The sequence below is a fragment of the Lampetra fluviatilis genome, chromosome 39 (genome assembly GCF_964198595.1).
Source record: "Lampetra fluviatilis chromosome 39, kcLamFluv1.1, whole genome shotgun sequence".
In the NCBI taxonomy this organism is placed as follows: domain Eukaryota; kingdom Metazoa; phylum Chordata; class Hyperoartia; order Petromyzontiformes; family Petromyzontidae; genus Lampetra; species Lampetra fluviatilis.
The window spans coordinates 9,052,395-9,079,100 of NC_136313.1; the positions used below are offsets into that span (position 1 = coordinate 9,052,395).

Below are 26,706 nucleotides of genomic sequence, written 5' to 3' on the forward strand. Positions count from 1 at the left end.
AGCTCTGCACGGCATTCGTTCTCTTTCTCTCTCGCTTTCAGAGATCTCTGGCTGAGAGAGAAAGAGGATGGCTCAGAGGCCAAGAGGAACAGCGCACATGCTGGCAGGCAGCAGCCAGGCGATGAGCCAGTCCAACCGACGATTGCCCAGGCTCTGCAGTCCTCTAAATGTCAAGATGTTTTCAGTGAATTAATGAGTCTTTATATGAACCATCCCAATGTAGCAAGACCCTTCTGAAATAAATACCGACTCAGCGAGGCTTCCCTGGGCAAATCAAGGGAATCGGATAATAATTATTATTCATAAGAGTTTTTTTGGGGTTAGATCACGTAAATATATAAATGTGTCGTGAAAACCGCCACCACCCGACACAGCCAACGAGTAAACAGAACATGCCAATAATTATTATTGTTGTTGTTTGTAGATTTGCTCCCCTCGTTGCGAATAGCGGACCACTCCGTGGAAGTGGCTCTCCCCACCACCAACAATTGACGTTACCACGACGCTTGTGCCAGGCTATGTGCACCTTGAGGCCATGTGAAGTGTCGAATGCCCGCTGGCAGCAGATCACGGGGCAGACCCAGGTGCCACGGGTCGACTGACTCATATGACTGGCTGATGCACCACCTGTGCCCCCTACTGTGCCAACTTGCTGTGCTTTAGCCACCCGGCACGCCGCTCGTTGTTGTAAGCGTCGCTCCTCCCCCCTCCGTTGTTGTTGGAGGGCAACTGCCTCCAACTGCCCAGTTGCGTCCTTCACGAGCCTCCTCCACAGAGGCCGATCTTGACAGTGCTGGTACCAGTCATTGGCAAGTCCACTCAGCTCCACATCACTCCATCTCTTCTCTAGCCCGTGCCGCGACCATTTAGCCCCCTCGATCCGGCTGAACAAAAGCTGTTTAGGCATGCGGTGGCTGGGCATGCGGGTTGCATGACCCAGCCAACGCAGCCTTGCCTGCCGGAGGAGCTCACCGATAGGATTCGTGAGCTCCTTACACAATCCTGCCTGGTTAAAACCAAATGGATCATAGGTAGGCCAGCCTAAATGTTTTTAACCGTGGACGGTGTTCCATTAGGGGGGGTCCACGTTTTGCAAGCGTAGAGAAGGGAGGGGAATGACTGAGGCCGAGAAGAGAAGCTTCGTACGGAGCGACAGACCAGATAGCTTCCACACAGCGTTACGCAACCGATGAAAAGATAATGCCGCTCCCACCACCAACACCACCAACACCACCACCACCAACACCACCATCGTGTCCACGCCGCTCCGTGTCGCACCAATGTCCGCAGAGAGTCAGGGCGACTGTGCCCGAGCTTGCGGGAGCCGGCACTCGGCAATTACCCGGCACGGCCGCTCCGAGGCACCGAACACGCCCAGTGGGGGGGGGGGGGTCACAATCCGTTTCAAGAAAAATCGCATATTTTTCCATCTCATTCGAACGAATTGCTTTGCTCGTTGCTGTCTGACTGGTCCCATTAGACTCGCGGTGGCATTTACGTTACATTTGAAAAATGTATTTCAAATAAATGGCACTTTAACAATGTGACAGTAGGAATCGACTTTAAATCAATTAGCCGTCTATTGCCTAGGAGGAGGGAGTGGGGGAATGGGGTGGGGGGGAGATCCTTGAGGAGAACAAATTCCAATCGGTCTCCTCATGACTTGGATGCGCTTTGAAAAGCGTCGCCTCGTACTTTTGAAACTCTGTCCCACGCTGTCGGCGGCAAACCTACAGATCTGTGTGGACACAGATCTGTAGGTTTGTTAATCCTCGGCACACAACACTGTGCAAATGTGAGAGGGCCAATATTATTTAAAGACGGTTACACAAATTAACCGACATGTGCACGACTCCCCTCCGGCGGTGCGATAATTCATTAATATCACTTACAAATCCACATGCTCCCATCGTCATCCATACCCTCCCCCGCCTCCACCTCCCAACCACAGACCGACGTGGGGAAGTAGAAAATAAATAAATAACCCCGACACAACCCGCAACAGTCCGGGGACGCTGCCACCCAGCAGTGGATGCCCACCGACACCCGCCGTGCCCACCGACACCCGCCGTGCCCACCGACACCCGCCGTACCCACCGACACCACCGTGCCCACCGACACCCGCCGTGCCCACCGACACCCGCCGTGCCCACCGACCCCACCATGCCCACCAAGCACTGTCTAAGCCTTGACCCCGCTGGGCTTTCGAGACCTTGACTCAGTTGTGTGCTGCCTTCCGGCTCGATATTGATCCCAGGGCAGGACATTTTTGCAGCCCCCGAGCGACGACAGCGAAGCCCCCCCCCACCCACCGACGAGGTCGGTAACCGGCACCGCGTCCCCGGCTGCATCGTGCCCACCGCGGCGCACCTCGCCCCTTATCGCCGCCGCCACCGCAAACTCCGTCGCTGTCATTGTCGTCGAACAACGCCTCCCATTGTTTGGTTTCGCAACGAGCAGTCGAGCGCCAAGGTCGCCCAGCCATCGCTCCCCTTTGAACCCCGCTCTTTACGGTGTTTTTATTGTACCCCCCCCGCCACCACCATACTCACGAAAGACGCCCCTCGCGGTATACCGAGAAACGCACGCGGGTTCAGCGGAGGGTGGGAGGTAGGCAGGCACTGCAGAGAGAGTGGCGATTCCATTGAATGAACGTAGCCAATTCCGCCCGCCTCGATGATCACAACACCCCCACCCCTTTCCCTCGAGTAAGGTGGTGATGCGGAGAGCATGCCCGTGCCCACCATACGAGCAATGCCTCATTTCGCCGTGACCTTTACCCAAGAAGCGCCGTTTAAAATCGCGCCACAGCCTCGCGAGGCGTCACCTCGATCGCTTGAGGCTCCGCCGAGCTAAACTAAAAGCACGGGAGACGCTCATTTACTTGCCATTTAATTTACGGGTACGATTCCTCATTAAAAAAATGGGGCATTTGTGCGGCGATAACGGCGCAGGGTCAGCCAACGCCTTTCTCGCAAGAGATTCTTGAATCCGTCTGCGCACAGATTGGAGCGTAACCACCGTACACCAAGCGTGGGTTTTTCCTCCGGGGTGGCCCTGGGTTTCTTCACACGTGCTGCTGGCACCAACAACCCCGCTGACCAGCGCGGCCAAGTACGCTCAAGCAACCCTCCACGAGCCACACAGCGCCACGGGGCTAGGCCTTCGTCCCACCTGTTCATTGACCAACGGGCTGTAACGTTGCCCCACGCGCAACATTACCGGGAATCCAAACCCCCGTCACACATCTGTGCAAACCGGCTCGCTTCTCTTCACCATCGCAGGCCGGATGCGGCGCAATGCCACGACGGCAACCACCGGATCGCTCCCAAAGTGCCTCGTCAGACCTCGCAAGCAAAGCAGGGGGGGGGGGGGGGGCAAGAGCCTGTTTAGGACCCCCGGGATGAGCGACCAACGGGTGGGGTGGGCGTGGGGCTGCGACGTGCCGAGTGTCACCAGGTGGTGTGGGCGGCGTGCCGAGTGCTGCCCCCTCGCACGCGGTGCGGTTCCGGGATCTCTCTCAAGGTTCCTCCCGCAGAAAGCCGCGGTGGCTAGGAGATGTTAACCACCTCGCCTGGTATACAGCAGTTCGTGGGTTCGATCTCAACCCTGATTCCGGTATATTTGGAGTTTGCGTGTCTCTCTCCTCGTAGTCGCGTGGCTATTTCTCCGGGTCCTCCTGGTTTTTCCCTCCACATAAAAGAAACATGCATTTAGAGTATTTGGCTGCTATGATAGGACAATTTATTAAGCTATTGCTTTGATAGCTGGGTCGCTTCTGAAAAAGATCTACGTAAGCTCATTGGCCGTATTTTAAACTCTCATTAAAATAATTGGCTACATATCTCAATGTAACAGGGATCACCACCCCCCCCCCCTCCACGACTCTCTTCCCGAGTAAATAATTGGTATCATCGCTGCAGTGTCATCGTTACAGGCGGATTTAGTTTTTCTTTACCCCGTTCCTTCTCTGCACTTTCCCTGCCTCCACGCCTCTCGCCGCCACCCCGCCACGGCCCCCCCAGTGCTCTCAGGGTCTGCCGATCACGGACCCCCGGCGCGACGCAATGTCATCCCACGCACGCGCGCACACGCTCGCACGCACGCACGCTCGCAGCAAATCGCACAAAGACGAAGAATCCCCCCCCCCGCCTCCCCCGCCGGGTCGCCTTGGATCACCGGGATTCGAAGCGCAGCGTGCTGATCACTGTGCCACCGTTCCCTGCAACGCGTGCGCGTTCACTTTCTAAACAAATGGCCGCCGTCCGTTTGCAATCAAACACGGGGGTCAATTATGATTACGGCTGTTAGCGGCATCATTAGCTCAAGTAATGGTCACAATTGCATCGCGATTGAAATTAATTTTAAACGGCGACACTTAGTAGTTGACCCCGGTGTCGGTGTTGCATAGAGAACCAATGACATACATATGGACCCATGAAATCACGATACACTTACACGAACCATAGACTTGCATAGAGAACAATCGACTTACGCAGAGACCCATAGACTCACGATACACTTACACGATCCATAGACTTATACGGAGACCCATAGACTTCAGCCTTCTTATAAACCCGCACGCACCTGCGATTAGCACGGCTGTCCATGTACGGTGCGAAAGAAGTTCAACATAAACAGAGTGTTCTGCTATTGCACGGGCTCGATTGCTCAGCCTGGTGGATGATGATGACCGCACTACAAACCCTCAATGTGGAGATTGCATTTTCGTTCTGCGCTTTCAAATTTGGGTAAAATTCCCTCTTTGGCGATCACCAGCGTCGGTCGGTTTGACTTGCCACGTCAACTCTGGGACGTCAACTCTCCACGCCGGAGAGCGGGTGGGGAAGCAGCTGCCGCTCGCCCCGCTCTGTGCAAAGGAAACCGAACACGTTGCTGGAGAACGCTGTGGCCTTAGAAGGAAAAAAATTGTTCAAACGAGCCACGGAGGCCGTTTCAGGCAATGGTCCTTCTTCTTCACAGCCAATAAGGAGAGAACGAGAATAGTTGGAAACGGAATTCCATTTTTAGAAATGAGTTTTCTGATGGCCACTCGCTATATAGGAATAGGAAGTTACACTCATAGTTTCAATTGAGCAGCTGACAAACCCTACAATAATTAAAAAGCATTCCAACTAAATACACTCATTTTTTCATGTATGTGTACGTTTAATCGAATAACATTGCTCGCACGTAAAATGTTGCTGGCACATGTCCCTTCCGTGTGGATTATAGGCCACTGGAAGGGACCTCGGAGGTAGCTCTGCGACAGCCACTTCCCACGAGGCCGTTTTCAAACACGAAGGGGCTGCCACTGCTCTGCAACCGATCTGAGCGGATTCGCAACTCGTTCTGGACGTGACGCCACGCGCCGCTAGGCACACACACACACACGAGGGGCAAGTGGACGGGAAAGCTCCTGGGGTGGTCGACGATGCCACCGCCAGTAAAACACTGCCACACGGTGACGTCTTATTAACGGGAACGTTTACCGCGGCGGACGAGATAATTCACCGCCGACGGTCCCAACGTCAATCCCGAGACGCGTCACGGCGCTCGCTCGCACACGCGGCGTCTCGACGGGAGAGCCGCCCGCCAACACATTTCCCGGCGCCCGAACGCGCGCGGTGGGTGGTGGTGGGGAGGAGGAGGAGGAGGGACCTCCAGCGCAATCGTTTCCGCCGCGGTTAATAAGGTCACCGCGCATGTGTCATCGCTTCGCCCTCCCCGATGCGGCGGTGCCGGTGCGGTCAGGTGGTGACGTCGACGCCGAGAACAAAGGGGTGGGGAGGGGGGGGCAGCGGATTTCACGTCGGCCGCTCCTATCGACTCCACATCCCCGTCGTGTCCCGGGGCCAAGTGCGGATCTCTCCCCTCGGGAGGTGGGGGGGGGATACGCAACGCAGTCACAAGCACACAGACCCGCCGGCCCGCCCTGCTCACCCCGCAGGCAGGCGGGGTGAGCATTGTTCAGTGGGTCACGCCTATGAAGGCCGGCATGGCCTGCGAGGGGGTGGTGAGGTTAGGACCACGCCCGGCCGCCTTTGTCTCCTCAGTGATGATGTTTACAAAGACAAAGATCCCCCGTATAGACTTAACAGACTGTAGGGGCAAGTGCTGTTAGCGATCACCTATGAAAGCCCGAACGGTACACGAGGGGGTGTTGGTGGCCAGCACCACGCCCGACCGCCTTTGTCTCCCCAGTGGCGATGTTTACACACTGCACCGGGTACTCAAATCAGGCCGAGTCGACCTAGGGGAGGCCCAGGACCAGTTCAGATAATCGTCACTGGTGTTGGCCGTGAGCAGGAATCGAACCCGGGTTGTCGGGTTCATAGCGCAGCGTAGCGCTAACCGCTCCCCACACGCACACACGCGCGCGCTCTCATCCCAGCCCATGCCGCGAAGAAGCCCCCGCTTTCCCCGCAATCACCATCACCACACCGCCCCCGCGCTCTATCCCCTGGGGTGGCCGAGTGCCGCATTTCGCTGGAGGCCACTGCCAGCGGGCGAGGGGTGGGGAGTGGCGGGCGGGGGGCCCATGCAGCGTTAACGCTTTCCCCCCGCGACAAGAATTATCGAAAATGAAACTGCGGCCCCGCGGCTTCGCACCAGGGTCGCCGCTCGTCTTACAAATCGAGCGCCAATGTTTCTACTCCAAAATAATCCACGCCTTTGTCCGAGCGGAGGGACTCATTTCGCCGCCGACATCGGAAACTCGCGTCTTCGTACGACGCGTGGAACGCAGCCAATCGCGTCGCACCCAGCACCTCTCGCGGGCCGCATTTGGCCACTTCTGCCTAACGCTCGCCGGGTCACGGGGGGAGGAGGGACTTGCAAACCTTTTAGAACCCTCGTCAGCCGGGGGACGTGATCAGGAGGTGGTGGTGCGGCGAGTAGGTTCGAGCATCATCTGCAGCAGCTTCTCATGCATGCCGGGTTATTGCTCCGGGCACTCTTTTCTTACGCCGCTTTCCTCCCACACGCAAGGACGCAGCAAAAAAAAAAAAACCCCAAACCCCGCTCGCCAATAAACAAAACGAATCGGATCAAACTTTCCCAATGTAGCAGGATCCTCCTGAGAAGCAGCCTTCAGGCCCCGCGAGCCTCCTCCGGAGGTTCTCGTCGCCGTCCACCGGCTCTCACCGACTCCCGGCACACCCGCGCTCGTCGGCAGCGGAGATTCGGACCCTGCGCGCCGGCCGCGCGTGCCGAGTCCACCATCGCGGGTGAACGGGTTAAACCCGGCAGGGTGCGGGAAGGAAGCGCGGAGTGCGAACGCGCCGTCTCATTCGAGCCCCCATTCATAATTAATGCGCAAAGCCTCAACGCCCCCCCACCACCCCCGCCGCCCGTCCCCGACCCCGTCTTGTGGGGCGCGGGGAGGGCACAATATCAAGCGCAGATCCCTTACACGTGGAGAGAAACGTACCCCCCCCCCCCCCCAATAACTGCCGCCCAAATAATAGAGGGAGAGAGGGGGAGAGAGAGAGGAGTAATAACGGCAAAACACAAGAGCGCTGTTATTCGGAGCTCGGCTTGCGCCGCTCGCCGCTCGCCGGTGATTGAGAGGCGAGAACAGCGAGGGCCCTTGTGCCGCGCCAGCACCAGCCCCCATTCGCATAATGCCCCAAACCCCCCCCCCACCCTCCTCCCTCCCCCGCCCCGCCCCTCCCCCGCCCCCCTCCCTCCCAGCGATGTTTACTCCTTTCTCCAATTACCAGCGAACGCCATGTGCGTGCGTGTGTGTAAGAAAATCCAATTTTGTACCGGTGTCTTCGTCAAATTGCTTTAATTGTGGGTTTTAATCAACTGTGTATGTGTACGCCATCGCGTAATGGTTTTCTGAAACACGCTTGTTTGTTTGTCTGTCATTCCGCTTGAAACTCCGGAGCCAAAAATTCGCGTGGGGTTGAGCAATGCGACCAAAAATGTGAAAATGTTTGTGTTTAACGGAGAGAACGAAAAGTCCGGCGAACACCGCCAAATCGCCCCCCCCTCCGCCCCCGGCCAGTAGCGGAGCAACAGACATCGCGAGACTACAAGCGAGTGCAGAATGGTGCGCGTTTGGATAAAGCGTAGACAGAGAGTGGGGGACTGCATCACCATTCGCCATCCGTCCGTCGTGGCAAACGGGCGACGACCGCGGCACACGGCAAGAGCAACGCGGCGGCTCCAAAAGGCGCCGCGCGCAACGCTAACGCCGAACGTCGTGGATTCAGGCCTCCCCCAAAATCCATCGCCATCTCTCGTGGCCATCGCCATGCAACGATCTACCTTAGGTCCTGCATGCGAGCGGATCGAAAAATCGCTCCGCGTCGACAAGTGCACACCACCGCCGCTTGGGAAGGCTCCATCCCTCGGCTGCTGCCACCGTGTCCTGCCGAAGCCCGCTTACTCCCCACACCTTTGTGCTTCTGTGCCCGTGGGTGAACACACACACTGCGTGTGAACACACACACTGGGTGTACACACACACTGGGTGTACACACACACTGGGTGTACACACACACTGGGTGTACACACACACTGGGTGTACACACACACTGGGTGTACACACACACTGCGTGTGAACACACACTGGGTGTACACACACACTGCGTGTACACACACACTGGGTGTACACACACACTGGGTGTACACACACACTGCGTGTACACACACACTGGGTGTACACACACACTGGGTGTACACACACACTGCGTGTGAACACACACACTGGGTGTGCACACACACACTGGGTGTACACACACACACTGGGTGTACACACACACACTGGGTGTACACACACACTGGGTGTACACACACACTGCGTGTGAACACACACTGGGTGTACACACACACTGCGTGTACACACACAGGGTGTACACACACACTGCGTGTACACACACACTGGGTGTACACACACACTGGGTGTACACACACACAGACGGTGGAGCAGCGTACTGCGACGTGAACGTGTCGACCAGAGTTCGATACCCACTCACGAGCAATATCTGAACCAGTCGTGGGCCAACCCCTAGGTTGACTCCACCTCAAATGAGCACCTGGTGCGGTGTGTAAACATCAGCACCGGGGAGAGACAAAGGCGGCCAGACGTGCTGTTGTCCACCCATCCACTTGTTGTCCACCCATCCACTTGTTGTCCACCCATCAACTTGTTGTCCACCCATCAACTTGTTGTCCACCCATCCACTTGTTGTCCACCCATCCACTTGTTGTCCACCCATCCACTTGTTGTCCACCCATCCACTTGTTGTCCACCCATCCACTTGTTGTCCACCCATCAACTTGTTGTCCACCCATCCACTTGTTGTCCACCCATCAACTTGTTGTCCACCGAAACTGCCGTCGCCAATTGCGCTCACCCCAACAGCCTGTGCACGCTACACAGCGGCATCTTTGCCTTTCAGTATATATATAACACAAGTGCTATATTCAAGTACATTTGATTCTGGCCATTTGTTTTTATATATATTTTAGTTCACGAAGCACTTACAACAGGAGTGTTTTTGTGCGAGTGCGCATTTCTGCCAAGCGCGCGATGCTTCTCGAGTTAATTGCGCCCACTAACAAGCGCGCCCCGTGTTCGGATGCGAGCGAGCGAGCGTGCCGATGACGTACCGCACTCCTGGTGTGTGCAAATCGCCACAGGCAAACTAGCGCGAAGGCGATTGTCGGGCGGCATAGGCATGGCTCACGCACGTCACTGCGCACGCTCGCATCGGTGCGTGCGTGCGTGCGTGCATCGGTGCGTGCGTGCATCGGTGCGTGCGTGCATAAGCTTGCTTTTTTTTTGTTTACACAGTAGATGGGCACAGACTCATCAAGCCCAAAACGTCACGTGGCCAGCCACAAACTGCACCATCAAAGCGCTTGGAGGGGGGGGAGAAAGAGACGATGGGGGGAGGGAATTCCCAAGTGGAGCAGAGCGAGGGAAGAGGCAGATGGAGAAGTGAGGTGACCTGCAGTGCGGCGAGTGTGTGGGCGAGTTAGTGAGTGGACGAGTGGGTGAGCTCGTGCGTCGTTGTGACCTGCAGTGCGGCGAGTGTGTGGGTGAGTTAGTGAGCGGACGAGTGTGTGGACGAGTTAGTGAGCGGACGAGTGTGTGGACGAGTTAGTGAGTGGACGAGTGGGTGAGCGAGTGCGTCGTTGTGACCTGCAGTGCGGCGAGTGTGTGGGCGAGTTAGTGAGTGGACGAGTGTGTGGGCGAGTTAGTGAGTGGACGAGTGTGTGGGCGAGTTAGTGAGCGGACGAGTGGGTGAGCGAGTGCGTCGTTGTGATCTGCAACCGATCCAGGTATCCCCCTCCCGCCCGCCCGTACTGAGCATTCATTTTTCGGCGCAACTGCCAAGCCGGGGCTAATGCCGCAGAATTAACGGCCTATTTGTCCACCACTGGCGTTTTTGAATGTGTGTTCACTAGATACGACGCAGTGCTCTGGGCTCGGAGGTCGCGAGCTCAGGGCCCTGCACACAAACCGCGCGCCAGATAAACCCCACTGCCACACACTCTATTTGTTTACAAAGCGCCGGACGTCAACAAAAATGTTTTACTCCGTTCAACTACCGAAACAGAAAAACGAAAAATCTATTTGTATTAGTTTTTTTTTTACTTTCTTTCTCTCTCCCTCTTTCTCACCACAGCTCGCTCCAGTCGAGGCTCAAAAGCGGAGTGACCCACGGAGCGAAAAGTCCGGCGCTAAATAAAACCGGCTCCACACGGCCCGGCACGTTCTGTCCACACGGCTGCCCCGCCAAGCCAGTGCCCGGGGCGGTGCACGTTCTCCACACAGTGGCACCAACGTTCTACGGCCAGTGGCCATGGCCAGCTGCCGTCACAGAAGAGGGCTCGTGTACTTCGAGGTTTTAATCACATTATAAACTAAACTATTTTTTATTTTACCAGGTAAGCCCCACTGACCTATATAGCTCTTTTTCAGAAGCAACCTGGCCACAGATAATAGCTCAACGAAGTGGCTTATCACGTGGAAATTTATAGCAGCCAAATACTCCAAGCGCACGTTTCTAAATGCGGAGGGAAACACTAAAGGGACCCGGAGAAAAATCCCCACGACAACGGGGAGAGAGACATGCAAACTCCAAATATACAGCAGGCGTCAAGGGTCGGGATTGAACCCACGACCTCCTGCAAGCAAGGTAGTTAACATCTCGCCACCACGGCGCCCAGGATGAAAACCATCAACTCGAGCGTGATGGTTAGGACCCAAGACATTCGGAGTAATTGTAACCTGCACCAGGTCTTCCCACGGGGGGCGACGGGGGCTCACACGCGATGCACGTGGGGCGACGAGGATTATGGGACAACTCGCGCTGCAACTGCGCGGGCGAATGCCACCCAACGGAGCGCGCCGCCGTGAACAGTCACCCCTTACGAGCCACTTCTGCAATGATGTCCTTGACTGGAAGTAAACACGCGACATCTCCCCTTGTTGAACGTTGCTATTTCCACGCGGCAGAAGAAGAAGACGACAACTAGGATGTGTATCGATTCACATTGATTTGTCGAGCTCGCGATACGCGCAAATTGTGTGCGTGTTAAATTGTTATTTTCAATTCGAATGCACGCGCACACGCGTGCACACAAACACACAAGCACACGACACGATGTGGTGGAGGTTTTCCTTCGGCAACTGTAAAGTATTCATTATGAATTTAGGTACTACCAACACGTGTGCGGGAGCAGGTGGTGCAGTGGTTTGGACACTGCATCGTGAACCCGACGATCAGAGTCCGATATCTCAAAATGGTCCTGGCTCCACTCCCATCCGCAGGACCGCACCGACCGGCGTGGTGAAGTATGTTCAAACAACCGTGACCGACACAGCATGGAGGAGGCATTCATCGAGCAGTGGATTGACAGAATGACTGTAAATTAATTACCGCCTTCAACTTAAAAGCCGCGACATTCACCGCAACGCAAGAACGAATCATTGATTCTTCAATCGAAACGCGACTCGTCACCCCGGCGCTTCATCAACCTCCTGGTGAACAAGTCGTTTTACCCCTCAACTTACAGCTGGGGGTTAAAACGCTCACCTCCGGCGAGCCCCGGGCCACACCTGCATGCTCCCACAGGTCGCTCAGACGTTCGGCTACCTCGACAGGTTTAAAACAAACACCAAGAGCAGAGGAGACGCGCACACGAACGACGCAAAACGACGGAGGGGGTGGAAACGTACCTATGCCGGCCTGCCCGACGATCCACGACAGGCGGATGAAGAGCATCACGCCCCAGATGTTGAGCATGCATCGTACCTGTCAGACGCAGACGGCACGCCAAACATCCCTCCGTTAGACAGACTAGACTGCTGGAACGTCAGTCGCGTCGGCAAGCGCCTATTTCGCCAGCAGAGGTCACTGCCCTGTCCCCCCCCCCAGTACCCGTGCCGATGTACACAACTTAGACAACCGAACAGAAGCCCCCACACGTGGTTGATACGTACACTCACGACGCTGCCACTGCAAAGACAAAGATCCCCCGTTTAGCCTTTACAGACTTTTGAGGCAAGTGCGGTTAGTGAGCACCTACGAAGGCCGGCACGACACATGGAAGGGGTGGGGGCAGCACCACATCCGGCGCCTTTCGTCTCCCAAGTGCCGATGGGTTGTTGGCCATGAACGGGAATCGAACTCGGGTTGCCGGGTTCGACTGCAGCGCTGACCGCGATGCTCCACACACCCCACCCCGGTGTGTGACCTGTGCGGCCGCGGCCAGAGGCCCCCCGTCCGACCCCGTGGTGGCGCCCCCCTCCCCCACCCCGTGTCCGTGTTGGTGGGCGGCGCTCTATAAAAAAGGTCGACTTTTGAAAACCATTATTTTCACGGCTGCACCGGGGGACTTGACCTTTCGGGAAATTCGGCATCGCGCCAAATTGTACCGGTCGGGGGCATCGGAGGCAGCCACCCATGGCGCATGCGGGCACACTTGCTTCTTTAACAAAAACAAACACAAATAATATATTTTTCCCGAATTTCACCCCGATTGTGCGATTGGAACGATGCCGTGAAAAGAAACACCCCTTAGCATCTCTCGCGTAGAGACATTTTGCACCGTACGTAGCCAACCGTGCTAATCTTCCAGTAACCTTTCTCCAGCACAGAGTGATGCAATGCTAGCTGCAGAGCTCTGAATATAACGTGGAACGCTGATGAAAAAATTGGAATAAAAAATGACGGCGCGGAAATATATTATTTAGACAATTCAATGCTACACCAACAGTGTGCTTAGGATGACCCCAATGAGTCATGCGATGGATCGGATCCAGACTCCTCCCTCTCTCTACCCCCCCACCACCCTCACCACACCACCATCTCCAGGAAGCGGTGGTGGCGGCCAACCGTGCCGCTGTTATCTCGTCATCGCGCTGGTGACACTGAACCTGGGGGCAGGGAATCGCCAAACCAAACGCGGGCGGCGATGTCTCAAGACCGGGGTTGCTGACTCGAGTTGGGCGTAGATTCCAGCGATAACGAGCAGGAGAGGGAGGGGGGGGTGTATTTACAAACACCCACGGCAACTTTCACATGCACGGTTCGGCCGGTTTTGGGTTTGGTTTGACGAGGCTAAGGAAAATTATTTTAACCCCGATTTCTTGTGTTGCTTTCATGTCATTCTTGTTGCGTCTCTGAGGTGAACGTCCTCTCTTGGGCGCATCTCCGTCCGCTGGCCGCCACGACGTCATCGTCGTCAACGCACTGCGCACGTGACCAGAGAGCGACCTAATCTGCCGCGCCCGCCTCTCGAAAATCGTCGGCCAGGGCCCAGAGTCTCTCCCCCGCACCCTTAACGAGCATGGAGCCCTCTTCCCTTACCGGCTGACCCTCCTCGGTCAGTGCTGGAAAATTTTCCGTTTCCATGGCAGGGAGAGGCACGTTCTGTGGACAAACAGCGTCGACCTCCAGGTCCAGCGTTGTGACCACAGGTTGATGATCGAGGCGAAGGATTCAGGTTTATGAGAAAGAGTTGACCCCGGCTGTCACCCCACGATTAGTACTGCAGCTTTCTCTACCAGCTGACCTTTAGCCGATCCACTATTTTCCATTGCCCTTCAGATACACGGACAAACTCTCAAGATTTCGGGATGGGGAAATTCCACCACTGCCTCAGGACTGCAAACAGGAACTTGGGCACCACCTCAATACTAATTTGATGAGGAAATCACTTTGACCTCAGATACAGGAGGATCTGTTTATTATCGCTGCCTGTTCAAATTCCTCTCCGCTGTCTAAAAAATTCCTTCATGGTCTTGCCCCACCATATCTTGCCACTCTTGTATCCCTTCTGTGTCCCTTCTCGCCCTCCACGTTCTCAGGCTTTGTCATCTCTCTCCGTTCCTCCTCCTCCTGCTGCTGCCCAACCACGCTTATGCCCTTTCTCTCCTCTCGCCCCCCCCCCGCCGCCTTCACTGGAACAAACTTCCCCTCCGTGTTAAGCGGCCACCTTCGCTCACGCACGTTTCCGCTCCTCCCTCAAAACTAAAAAAAAATTTTTCCAATAGCTCACTCCACTACCCCTTATAACCACTACCACCATTCCTGCTCGCTCTTCACAATCCCTCTCCATGGCTCACACTCATTCCACTTCCATCCAATCCATTAGTCAACATTATTTGCTCTCGTACATTTTGCCTTTACTTCATGCACGCATCACAGGTTCGCCCAATCACCTCCTCTCATCTATTTTATTCACCTCATCTTCAACACGCCATTCGTACTTACCATTGTGAATTCTCTGTAGCGCGCCTTCGCCAAGGCGCGATATAAATGACGTTATTACGAGATTGTACGCGAGGCAACCTGCGATTTCATCCTCTACGTGGTCACGAGGAGAGAGTCTTGGATTAAAGGTCAGCACGCGTGAGGCCCAGGCGAGGCAGACTTTTAGGTGGAGGCCAATTGCCCGTGGTTGTTTGGAAAATAAAAAATGTAAAAAACGGCCAGGTTATTTGTATTATTTTTCTTACACAAAAAGTTGTAGTACGCGCTCCTCCGGCGACTTCGATGAATGGGGTCGTTTAAAAACAAAGGGGATTCAAAATCCACTCGAGTGGGTGAACGTGACATTTGCGCACGGATGCATGAAATGCCTCTTCAGCAGAGCTGTCAAGTCCATTAACGGCGACTGGGGCTCTTCCGTGAGAGCGCAGATTCCAGTGCGGGAGAGACAAGCCCAGCAACAGCACCGCTACTACTCCAGGAGAAAAAAAATAAAAATGTTAGGAGGTCATTGACAGAGCACGACGAGACCCGACGTCTCTGCCCGTCTCGTTTTCGCGGGGGTTTATCAGCAGCAGCAGCAGCAGCAAACTCTTCCAGTAAAGCTTAGATAAGGGGCGTGAAGAGGATGAGCAGTTTCTGGGCAATTAGTGCTCCCCTCACCAACACGCACCGTGACCAGCCGTGGTGAAGAACGGACAAACAAAACCCGTGACGGACACTGCGGTCGGGCGGTCTTCATCCAGCAGTGAATCGAGACAGGGGCTGTAAAATCACCATCAGTGGGTTCATGTGACCCCAGTGCAAATTGACAAACTCCGTTCCCCGCTTCACTTACACGACCGACAGCTCCTACACCACGGCTCTAGATCTACCAGCAGGTCGCGTTGGGTAAAGGGTGAAGGAGCAAGGGTGGGGGATGCGAGCCACCGGGTACGGCCGGGACGCCTTCTGGGTTTGACCAAATCGCCACGCACGACACGCGGGAGGGCCCCGTCTGGAGGACCGACCCTCGTTGTCGAGGTGGAATACAGCAAATCGGCGGCTAAAAAGGCACGGAACGCGTCCGAGAGGACGCCGACCGGAGAGATGGCCCGTGGTCGGGCACTAGGCGGATTCACTACGCCGCAGGATCGTGAGAAGTGGTGGCGGCGGCTCAGCGAGGCCTTCATCCGGCAGTGGAGTGATCTGAGCGCAGCGGATGAAGACGACCATCCACATCACGAGGCCCCCCGCTTTGGAACACCCCAATGTCCTCTTGTCAGTTGAACGCCCCCCGGCCATTGTGCGACGGGATCATGGAAAATCCGTTATGAAATCCTCTACGTAAAAACAATTCCTCCGAGCGAGCGGCAACGCGAATCGCGTACGTGCCAATCCGAGCCGGGGGCCGCACGATGCGCCGCAAACGGCCCCCCCCCCGATCCCCCGCTGGAGCGTGCCCCCCCCCCCCCCCGCCATCGGCGAGCCGGTTTCTATGCGTACGGCGGCGGCAATGTTATTTTGAAATCGAGGTACAGTGGATATCTCCCTCGAGTGTTAACCCCTACATGCATGAACCACCCTCGCTCCGGTTAATTGGCAACCCCTGCATAGCATAAATGCAGCCTTAGCAAAGAGCAGGGCTGCCGCTGCGGATTGCCGAGGCGAACCGTTCTCCCGCCAGGCAGCCGCGTAGGTAGCGTGGCTGGCGATGGGCCCCAGACTCAAGAAAATTAAATGTAGGGGGGAGGGGGAGGGGGTGGGGGCCCTCCATGCGATTGCCTCCCCCACCCTCCAGACCACCCCGCTGCCTCGCTGCCCCTGCGCTCCCCTCCGACCCCGCCGGGCTCCGGCGCGGTTGCGCCGCCTGCATACTCGGCAGCTGTATGTAGTTTGTAGAACTTCTTTTGCGCCGTACGAATCCGACCGTGCTGAAATCGAAGGTACCGAGCCGCCACTCAAACGGTCACCAACCCTCCACCCCCCTTGCTCGCTGCACGCCAGAGGAGACCGACGACGTCGACGGCGGACGCTTGGAGGAGTCACCGTTCGTCTGCCCAGAGCGCAGCTCAGAAACGCACGGCGGCCTTCCGCACGACGCGGGAGCGGGTACCGCCGCCCGTCCCCGGCTCTCCCGGTATCGTTCTCCCGTCGTCGAGGCAGCCGCCGCGGCGTTGCGGGAAGACTCTTCGGATTTCCCGCAACGTTCAAAAGTCGACGGTTTTTGATCGGGTTGAGTAAATCGCGCAAACCACTCAAGGACGATGCATTTACACGGAAGCGCTCCATTCTTCTGTTCTCGCAAGCTCTTCTGCTTCTTCCCGTGATGTGTCCCGATTTTTTGTAGCAACGGCAGAATGTGGTATCAACTAAGATTTTACTACGACGCTTCTTGCATTTTATTACATCGAATTGATTGGACTTGAACAGGACTGATCAAGATCGGCCTGTTTTGAAGGTGGCCCGTGAAGGACACTGCTGGAGAGTTGGAGGCAGTCGCTCTGCAGCAACAACACAGGGTAGAGTGACACTCACAACAATGAGCGGAGCACCAGGTGGCTAAAATGCATCAGCCAGTTATCTGAGTCGGTCAACCCACGGCACACCTTGGTCTGTCCCGTGACCTCCTGCTGGCAGGCCATCGGCACTTCACGCGGCCTCAAAGTGCACCCAGCCTGGCACAAGCGCCGTGGTGACATCACCGCCACTTAGCGGTGTACAGCGGTTGTCGTTGTGGTGCGCGCATCGACAGTGTGTGCCCACTGCCAAAATCGCTTCGCGAGCAGTCGCTTAATCCGCTCTCGAGTGCAGCACTAATGTGCACTTGGCTCGCCAAAACCGCCGGAGAAGTTCACACGGAGCTATTATTTTTCTTCCGAAAACCAAACAAACCACCACATGCCGTGTTCCTCTACGGTGGGTCCTCGGTGCCAACCGAGTCGAGTTGGACCTCAGGTGCAACAACATTTGACGTTTTTTACAAAACACGTGCCCGCGTTCCACCGCTGCTCATGGAGTCGTGCCCCTCCTGAAATCCTCCCATCTATTTATAAATGGACGCAAGTGGTTGGATGTTGCCCCATTGGTGGAATGATCTTCTTCTTTGTACGACTCGCGTAGATGGAGACCAGCTGCTTCAATTTTATAACGAGGTGGCTGGGACGAATAATTGCATCAGGAGTGGCGTTTCACTGTGATGAGGCTTCCTCCTTTGCACACGTGAATCAGGCGCATTGAGTTGTTAAATATGCCATGGTATGCTCTGGGCTACCACAGTCACACACTGGAGAGTATTTAATTGTCCATGTCACAGCCAGTAAGAGACATCTACCATGGTTTGTGTGGACGCGGTTAAGGGTTGGGTACGATGCTTGGCAGCACGCTGGACTTGCAATCCTGAGGTCGCAAATTCCAGAGCATATGTATGTATATTGAACTTCTTTTGCACCGTATGTAGCTAAACGTGCTAATCGGAGGTGTGGGGAAAGGACAAACTCAACACAAAGTGGCCGTTGAAACAACGGATAAAGTTTCTTAAAATCACCCCCACCGCCATCTCTCTCCACCCCGCGGACACATTGATATATATGCGACACAGCCCCAAAAAAAACCTGTATTATGGTATGAATGGGTTCGAGCCACAATTAGCAGATATGGAGGTCCGTCGTGTGTGGGGCACTTACACCTCTTCTGAGACGTCTGCCCAGCGTGCAGAACTTCTCCTAATGGGGAGGGGTCCATCCACCAGCAGTGGCACGAGCAATGACAGAGCGTCGCCTTTGCCTTCGCCACCCGGCTAACGTGACGAGTTCACTCTGCGAGAGATTTCGTGCGCGGTTGTGCCGCACAAGAGTTAACGTGGAGTGGACGGGCGGGCAGGCGGGATTTTGGTGGGGTTGGGGGTTAACACGTCGTGGCCATGATGGATAGCGCCTTCCAATTTGAGAGTGCCGGCAATCTGCTCGGGGTTTTCCAATTCCCCTAAGCCATGGCGAGGAGCCCAGAAGACACTGCCACTGCCGCCGAGTGATCATGTAACTAAACTAAAGCATCACCTATTTTTTATTTTACCAGGTAAGGCCCACTGAACTACACAGCTCTTTTTTTGGAAGCGACCTGGCCACAAATGATAGCTCAACAAAGTGGCTTATTATCACGTGGAAATGTATCGCTGCCAAATATTCAAGACGGATGTTTTTCTAAATGTGGAGGGAAAAACCGGGGGACCTGGAGAAGAATCCACGCGATCACGAGGATAGAAAGACACGCAAACTCCAAATTTCCAGCAGGCATCAGGGTAGGGATCGAACTCACGATCTCCTGCATACCAGGCGAGGTCGTTAACATCTTGCCATCGTAACAGTCTATGTACGCAGGCATTTATAGGCCACTACTCACCGTTACTGCTGCGGCAATGATGATTCACCGTCCCCCTGAAATTGGAGCTTGAATTGTGACTCAAGAGGGATGTGTAGCTGATAGCATGGTTGGCGAGTGAGCTCATGGGTGTGTGGGTGATTCGCTGGTTGGGTAGGTGGGTGAGTATATGGTTGGTTGGTTGGTGGACTGGGTGGGTGGGTGATTAGGTAGGCAGGGGGGGGAAGGATGGTTCAGTATATGAGTGGGTAATTGGTTGACTGGGTGGGTGGATGGATGAGCAAGTGTACGGGTGGTGGGTGGATTGCTTGAGTAGGTGGATGGGCGAGTTGACGGGTGGGTGGGTCTGTGGTTGATTGGGTGCATGAGTGGGTGGGTTGGGGGTGTGGTTGTTCGTGAGAGTGGGGAAGAAGGTGGGCAGGTGATTAAGTGATGGATGGGTGGGTGAGGCTACGAGAGTAGGTGAGTAAGTAGGTGGGTCCGTGGGTGAGTACATGGATAGTTGAGTAGGAGGGAAGTTTACTGAATAGGCCGTGAAGTGCGAGGGGCGAGCAGGTAGGCGAGCGAGTGAACGGGCGAGCGAGCTGGCGCATCGGGCGGCCAGTAGGTTGGATTTATCTGGGTGAGTGGGTTCAGGTTGGCCCTGGCATTGTCGAGAGCCCGGCGAGCCAGCGGTGCGTGTGCGTGTGTTTTTTGGTGGATCGTCAGCGTGCCGTGCGGAAGCTGCCGGTGACGCACCAGCACCCCCTTGATCCAGCCGAACTTGACGACGCCGCCCTGGTCGCCCGTCTGCAGCAGGGTGGCGCTCCCTGCAGAGGCGCCTTCTCCGTTCACCAGCCCGTCCATGTCTCCCATGCCGTCCCCTTGCTCCTGGCCACGGTTGGGGCGAGACGGTGATCCCGCGTGAGTGGGGAGATGGTGCATAACAGCTCAAAACTGCCTCTCTCTCGTGGTAAAAACAATAATAATGCATGCAAATTATTCCCCGAACTAAATCGCATTCCTAAAATTAGCAAATTAAAAAAACACAATAATAAAGCCCGCAATTTACATCGGAAAAAAGCCTCTCTCGAGTCTCAAGCCTCTCCCAGGAGGGTGCTGGTACAGTGAGAGGGACAGTGAGAGTTTGGCTTCACGGGGGGGGGGGGGGGGAGGGAACCGTAGCACCCGAAGACAGTCTCCCAACGCAAACGAGGAGACGCTCGGCAACTTTAATTCGACGCCCCCACGCCCAAGATTGCTGGGCGCAAGCAACTGTGGGTCACCTGTACACTTACTCAGCTTCTGAGAATCTGACAATTCGGGTGACCTGAGGGGCCAGGGGGTCGGCAACCGATATGACAAGAGGCGGCATTTTATAACGCCACGGAGCAGTTCCTTAAAAGAGCCAGCATGCGGTTCCGGAGACGCAGGTTTGCCGGAAGTTTCTGGTCGTGCGAGCAAAGCAACGTTTCGCCGATTTCCTTCCTCGCGAAACGTTCATTTGCCTACAAATGTCTTAATGACTATTTCCCATTTCCTTCCCCCACAAGACGTGGACAAGCAACAAAAAAAGCACTTGCGCGTCACAGCACGCTACTTTATGATCACGTTATCGATTTTTTTCGGATGTGTTGTTACATTAGCGCAGTTCCGCTATTTTGCAATCGCATCCAAGACCATTTAAATTCGGAGGGTAAATCGTCAGTGCAATCACGGCATGGCTTTTTTGGCTTGGGCTGAGCGCGTTGACTAATTTAGGACTGCGATCCAGATATAAATAATCTGTCCCCCCCTGTCTTGGAACGGGAACGTTCGTAAAATACCGCAGTGCCATCGGACGTACCTCGGACTAACGGACTTCATCATCCACGCCGGGGTGGTGCCGATGGAGAAAGCAATGTTGGCTGTGTGCGTCGAACCTCAGGCCTTTTCTTTTAATAAATCTACCAACGCCTTCAAAATAATTACATCCCGTACCTATCATCTGGAAAACTTTAACAAAACAACCTCTTCACCGTGAGGTCGCAGAAATTTTGCGGAGCTGCCTTCGTTGAGAACGCGCACCGCCCTGTTGCTGCCGGCTTCCCCTTGCGACGATAACGTCCCACATTTTGACCAGCGCCTTCGGATGAAGCACCATTTAGAGCAGTGGTTTCTTAGCCTTTACTGCAGCTTGCACCCCCCTCCCACCCTCCCCCCTTTGGTTCTCAGAAAGGGCATCTCGCACCTCCAGGTTAAGACCCACTGATTTAGAGAATCTTGCAGTTTGCATTCTACGACACGTAGCAACGGCGCCGATGCCCCCGTAGTCTAGAACTCCCTTCACCCCCCCTGCCGACCATGCTGTTGACTCCCTGCCCATGTTCATGTCCAGGCTTGAAGACCTTCCTCTTCTCTCCACTGCCGAGGACCAACCGACCGCTTCTCTCCACACCGAATGCCCCCAACAGTTGCTGCGGCCGTATTTACACGCCGCTAGAGAGAGAAACCCACACCAAGTATCGGTACGTTACTCTCCAAGGGATTTTCGCTGTTTGTTTCCACGCGACGCCGTAGTGGCCGCGGCGGTAGAACGAGGGCACGGGGTGGAGAGTAATTACCGCTCCTCACCGACGGCTTCCCAGTAAACATGGGAAATTGGGCCAACCTAGGGCCAATTGTGAGGCCAACATTGGACCAATGGTTCCGCCCACGTGTCAACGTTGGCCCGACGTCGGCACGGTTTCTGGGTTGGCCCTCCCCGCGGCTCGTCCCGCTCGCTGCCTCGCGGCTGCACCTCAGTGCTAAAATTCCGCAGAAAAAACTGGAAATGTAATAACACAGGTCCTGTCCCTCCTGACCAGGAATAAATGTACAGAATGTCTCGCCCTCGCTTGGAAGCGCACAGGCATGGCAGTCTGCAGCGAACAGCAGCACAAATGCCGTTCCTTGTGACCCGACGCAGTGTGGTCCCAGTAAACACGGAACGTTGGCCCAAAGGTCACAAGGACATGCCAACGTTGGCCCAAAGGTCACAAGGTCATGGCAACGTTAGCCCAAAGGTCACAAGACCATGCCAACGTTAGCCCAACGGTCAGAAGGACACGCCAACGTTGGCCTAACAATTCCAAGAAGATGCCAACATGACCCAACGTTGCATTGTTACCGAGTTTGTTCCGAGTTCAATCTTCTCCGTTGAATTACATATTACGCCATTGCGCGCCGCATGCGCCGTGACGATGACTAAACGCATTCCATGTGACGTAGAGAAAGAACAATGTTTGCACTTTAACCAGGTACTCATTTTAAGAAGCCCAGAACCGGTTCAGATAAAATTGCCACTGATGTTAGCCGTGGCCGGGAATCGAACTTGGGTTGCTCAGAGTTTGCAGTGCAGTGCTAATCACTAGGCAACCAATCCACCCACTCATATGTCACACACGTATACACACACACACACACTCACAAATATATCCATCTTAAATTTGGAGTTGGCCAAATATCCTATTATAGGACAACAGAGCTTGGCCACTGGCTATGGCCAACTTCCCTCTGAGGTTTCCCTCGCCTCCATGCGAAAACTCTGCACGTTACAAAAATCCAAAGCGCTGTGCGATGTAATTAGCATGAACTGCAGTGTGCGAAAATAAAACAACATTACGACACGTAATTATTGGTTTGTGGGTCAGATCATGCAAGCAAAAAGTGTGCCGTACTTCATGACTAGCACAGGCAATTCATAAAGTTGTCACGTGATGATCGTGTCAATTTATTACTGCTTCAAAAGCACCACTGGGTGTGTTGTTGCTAGAGAGCGACCCACACCACGTTTAACAACTGGGTACGATGTTTCGCTGGTCGTCACAACCATCATCAGCGGGCGGTTATGATTACGAGAGCCTGTGTGTTAAATACCAGACTCATTGCAAACAAATTGCTACACCCTACACCACACGGTACGTGTTTGTATGTATGTATGTCGAACTTTTAAATCGCACCATACCATTCGTAGCCAACCGTGCTAAATCGGAGGTGCGTTTAGCAATCATCAGGCTCGTGCGGTGCACAGCGGCTTCGTTCGCATTTCAATGGCGACACCTGGCGAGAAGGCGGAAACGACGCGCCAGGGCGGCACGACAGGGCAGCTGGCACGCAGAGAGTATCCGATAGCTGGGCCCGGCTCCGGTTATCAGTTCGGCTCATGACAGCAGCTACACAGAGACACGCTTAGCAACGACGACAACGACACCAAAGGGGGGTACCCGGGCGCACGCTGCTCACGACGCAGCAGCAGTGACGTCACCCAAACTCGGGTCGACGCGCCCAAATCCCACAATGCCGATGCTCCGTATTTTCCGAGGACGTGCGACCGCTTAACTCGCCAGGTTAGGGTGGCGAAGATTTGCGATCGTGAATAGGAGCGGAATAACCTTTCGCGTCCGCCATACCTCGCGCGGCGGTTCAATTTAGCCCCCGTGTGTTTCTGCTCTGAGAATTGTCAACTATTTTCAACCGCCGCTCTTCTGTATTCTCTTCACGTCGTACATTCGCCCAGGAGAGCCTCACTGACGCGACCGCTTCTCGGCAATGTCCGGCCAGGTGTCGGCGGTAGTGGGCGAGGAATTCTGTGCACAATCCCGAAAGAGTAACCTGCAGCGTAATTTTTCTATGAGGAAGGCCTTCCTATGCATGCGATGTTGGTAATGGGTGGTTGTTTGACCATACTTCACCGCACCGGTCCAACGTGGGGCTGGTGTACAATGGGGGGGGGTTAAGTTCCAGGGGCCGGTACAAACATCGCTCGCCACGCACGTTAGACGTGGCCCGGTATCCAACTCAGGTCGCCGTTCTCACCGCGTGGCACGCCCACCACTAGGTCATCACTGCACCCTCAGCATTAGCAGAGCGTACACCTCGTGGTCGTGCGTTATTTGCTTATAAACGTTAATTATTACGCAGACGGCTCGCCACAAGCATCGCGAGCTGCCCTGCTAGTGAGGCGGTGCCAGGTGGCTCGGAGTTCCGAGGTTCCAATCCGGGTTCCAGCTGCTGCCTGTGATGACACCAGGTTTCTCAAGAGCCAACGGTCACGAATGACCGCACACGGAACATTTTTTTTACAAATCAAAAATCTAATTTCATTCTGGACTTACATTTTACCAAATAAAATTTTCAGTTCTGATAATTAAAATTCTTTGTTTGACTGCCACCTCCCCCCACCGCACTTCCCTCATACTGCGTGGACCTGAGGTCACTTTGAAGGAAGGGAACTCGGGAAGTAGCTCTGCGTTATCCTCTTCGGCGTGTGAAAGTTCCCAATTAATTCTTAATGCTCGTGCCGCGGCAGGGGGGAGGGGAAAAGGCGTGGAAAAATAGGGAACCGAAACTAACGGACAAATCGCGAGTCGTCGTTACGCCCACCCCTGGCGAAAGGAAACAGCAGCGACGGGAACCTGAGAAGGGAGGCACCACTGCCCCACCGGCACGTGGCTTTGTGCGGCGATGAACACGAGCCCTATCTGTTGCGTGCAACGCAAACACGGTCAGCGACAGCGTGCACACGTCTCAATAAACATTTACAGTAGCGCCGCCGCAGACACACGCTCTGGCGAGTGGAAACCGTTGCTGTAGCAGTGGCTGTGGCAGCTGCAGCTGCTGCTGCCGCTGCCACCACCACTGCCGCCACTGCCGTTGTTGTTATCTGCCAGTGGCGCCAGGTCGGCCGGGTGCTCAGAGGGCCTTCACTCGCTCTCGAACTCATCCACGCGGACCCGGCCTGGGCGGCGTTAAAAAAGGTCACCATCATCATCATTGTCGTCATCATCACTGTCACCGTCATCAGTCATAGTCATCGCCGTGACTCATCATCAACGTTATCATCATCGTCATTATCACTGCCATTATCTACACTGCCACCAGGGACTACAATGGTGCAGTTATAACAAATTAGACAACAACCTCGGGTCAATTTAAAAAAAAAAAATCACCCTAAAGGTCCAGATGGGGCATCAGTGTCGGTAATCATCTGGAGTTTTAGAGAATTTGCCTCGTCGACCGAATGAGTCGACGATTTGAGGCACGCACGAACATGAACACACCATCGCCATAATCCCAGCGAGGGTACGAGAGTCGGTTTTGTTCGATCGCGACCCCCCCCCCGACTCTGCCCGTATTTCGTGAGAGCAATTCTCCACGAACCAGTGGGCCAGGAAAGTGGGGACAGGACATCTCTACTATCTGCAACACAGTCCTAAAAATCATTTGACGCACTGTGCCCCGGTACCGCAAACCGCTTCGGAATTACACTAACGTACGCATCAGACGCCTAGAAATCGCACATTGCTAAAGGAATGGGTTGGCTGCTGTTACAGCGCCAGAATTAGGTAGCTTTGCCCCTGGGACACAGACCCATCAGCCCCCTCCCCTTACCACACACAAACAAAAACAGCCGCCACCAAGCAGTGGCGGCGACGTCACGACAGCACTCGTGCCAGGCAAGTTACGCTTCGGGGGTTGTGGGGTTTTTGTGCGCTCGCCATCGCACGTGCGACGCCGGCGAGGGGCTCCTCGCCGCGGCACGGAGGTCGCGACCCCCGGCACTTCAAAAGGGGGACGGCACGGGACCTACAGTGGAGGATAAGATCTGCCAAAAAATATCGGCCGCGCACACTTCCCAGTGGCTCTGCCGCTGCCGGCTCTGCTGCTGCTGCTGCCACACGGCGTTACGTAAACACGACCAGCTGGTTAGACAACGCGAAAGCCACCCCTCGCTTTTATCGATGACGGTGAGCTTTTTGCGGAGCCTTTGGAGAAAGCCGTCGGCTCAGCGTTTTTTTTTCTACCCCCGCCAACCCCTATAGTTTAATTCCAGTTGCGCAATTGTCGTCGCGTCACGGCATAAATGCATACCTCAGTGGGCTTTTGACTCATAGGATGGCGATGTTAATTTGCTCATTAATTTATCAGTCCGCTTGTCCTGGTGAGGGTTGCGGCGGCAGCGTGTTGAGTAGGGGCGGTCGAGACCTCCCTTTCCCTGGCGACAGACTCTAGCACTCCACTACTATACACTACTACACTACTATACACTACACTACCTTACGCCATACACTACTATACACAGTACACTACTATACACAGACTCTAGCTCGTCCTGTGCATTCTCAGGCATTCCCAGGCCAGCCGAACAACAAAGTCCCGCCAGCGTGTCCTGGGCAGGCCACGGGGTCTTCTCCCAGTGGGACGTTGCTGCTTCCCAGTACAGTTCCAGGGGGAGTCTCCCGGGGGGGGCATCCTTACCAGGTGCCCGAACCACTTCAACTGGCTCCACTTGATCCGGAGGAGCAGCGGCTCGACTCTGAGGCTCTCCTGGATTACCGAGCTCCTCACCCGATCACGGAGAGTGGTGAGCCCGGCAACCCTGCGGAGAAACCTCATTTCGGCCCCTTGTACCCGCAATCTCATCCTTTCGGTCATTACCCAAAGCTCATGAGCATAGGTGAGGGTGGGAACGTAGATTGAGCTGTAGACCGAGAACTCTGTTCGAGAACTCAGCTTCCGCTTCACTACCACGGAGTGGTACAGCGCCCGCAACACCGCGGACGCCGCACCGATCCGCCGGCCAATCTCCGGCTCCCACTTACCATCACTC

At 55.1% G+C, this 26,706-nt stretch overlaps 1 protein-coding gene across 4 annotated transcripts in view; it reads right to left on the reverse strand.

Moving 5' to 3' along the window:
• LOC144945971 (solute carrier family 12 member 1-like) overlaps positions 1 to 26,706 on the reverse strand; it is a 131,937-nt gene that overhangs the window by 69,136 nt on the left and 36,095 nt on the right. For all 4 annotated transcript variants that reach the window (XM_078874662.1, XM_078874663.1, XM_078874660.1 and 1 more), the window contains exons 3-4: positions 19,836 to 19,967; positions 12,203 to 12,278 (exon numbers count right to left, since the gene is read on the reverse strand). In XM_078874662.1, coding sequence (XP_078730788.1) covers positions 12,203 to 12,278; positions 19,836 to 19,967 — 208 coding nt within the window. The remainder of the gene's footprint in view (positions 1 to 12,202; positions 12,279 to 19,835; positions 19,968 to 26,706) is intronic.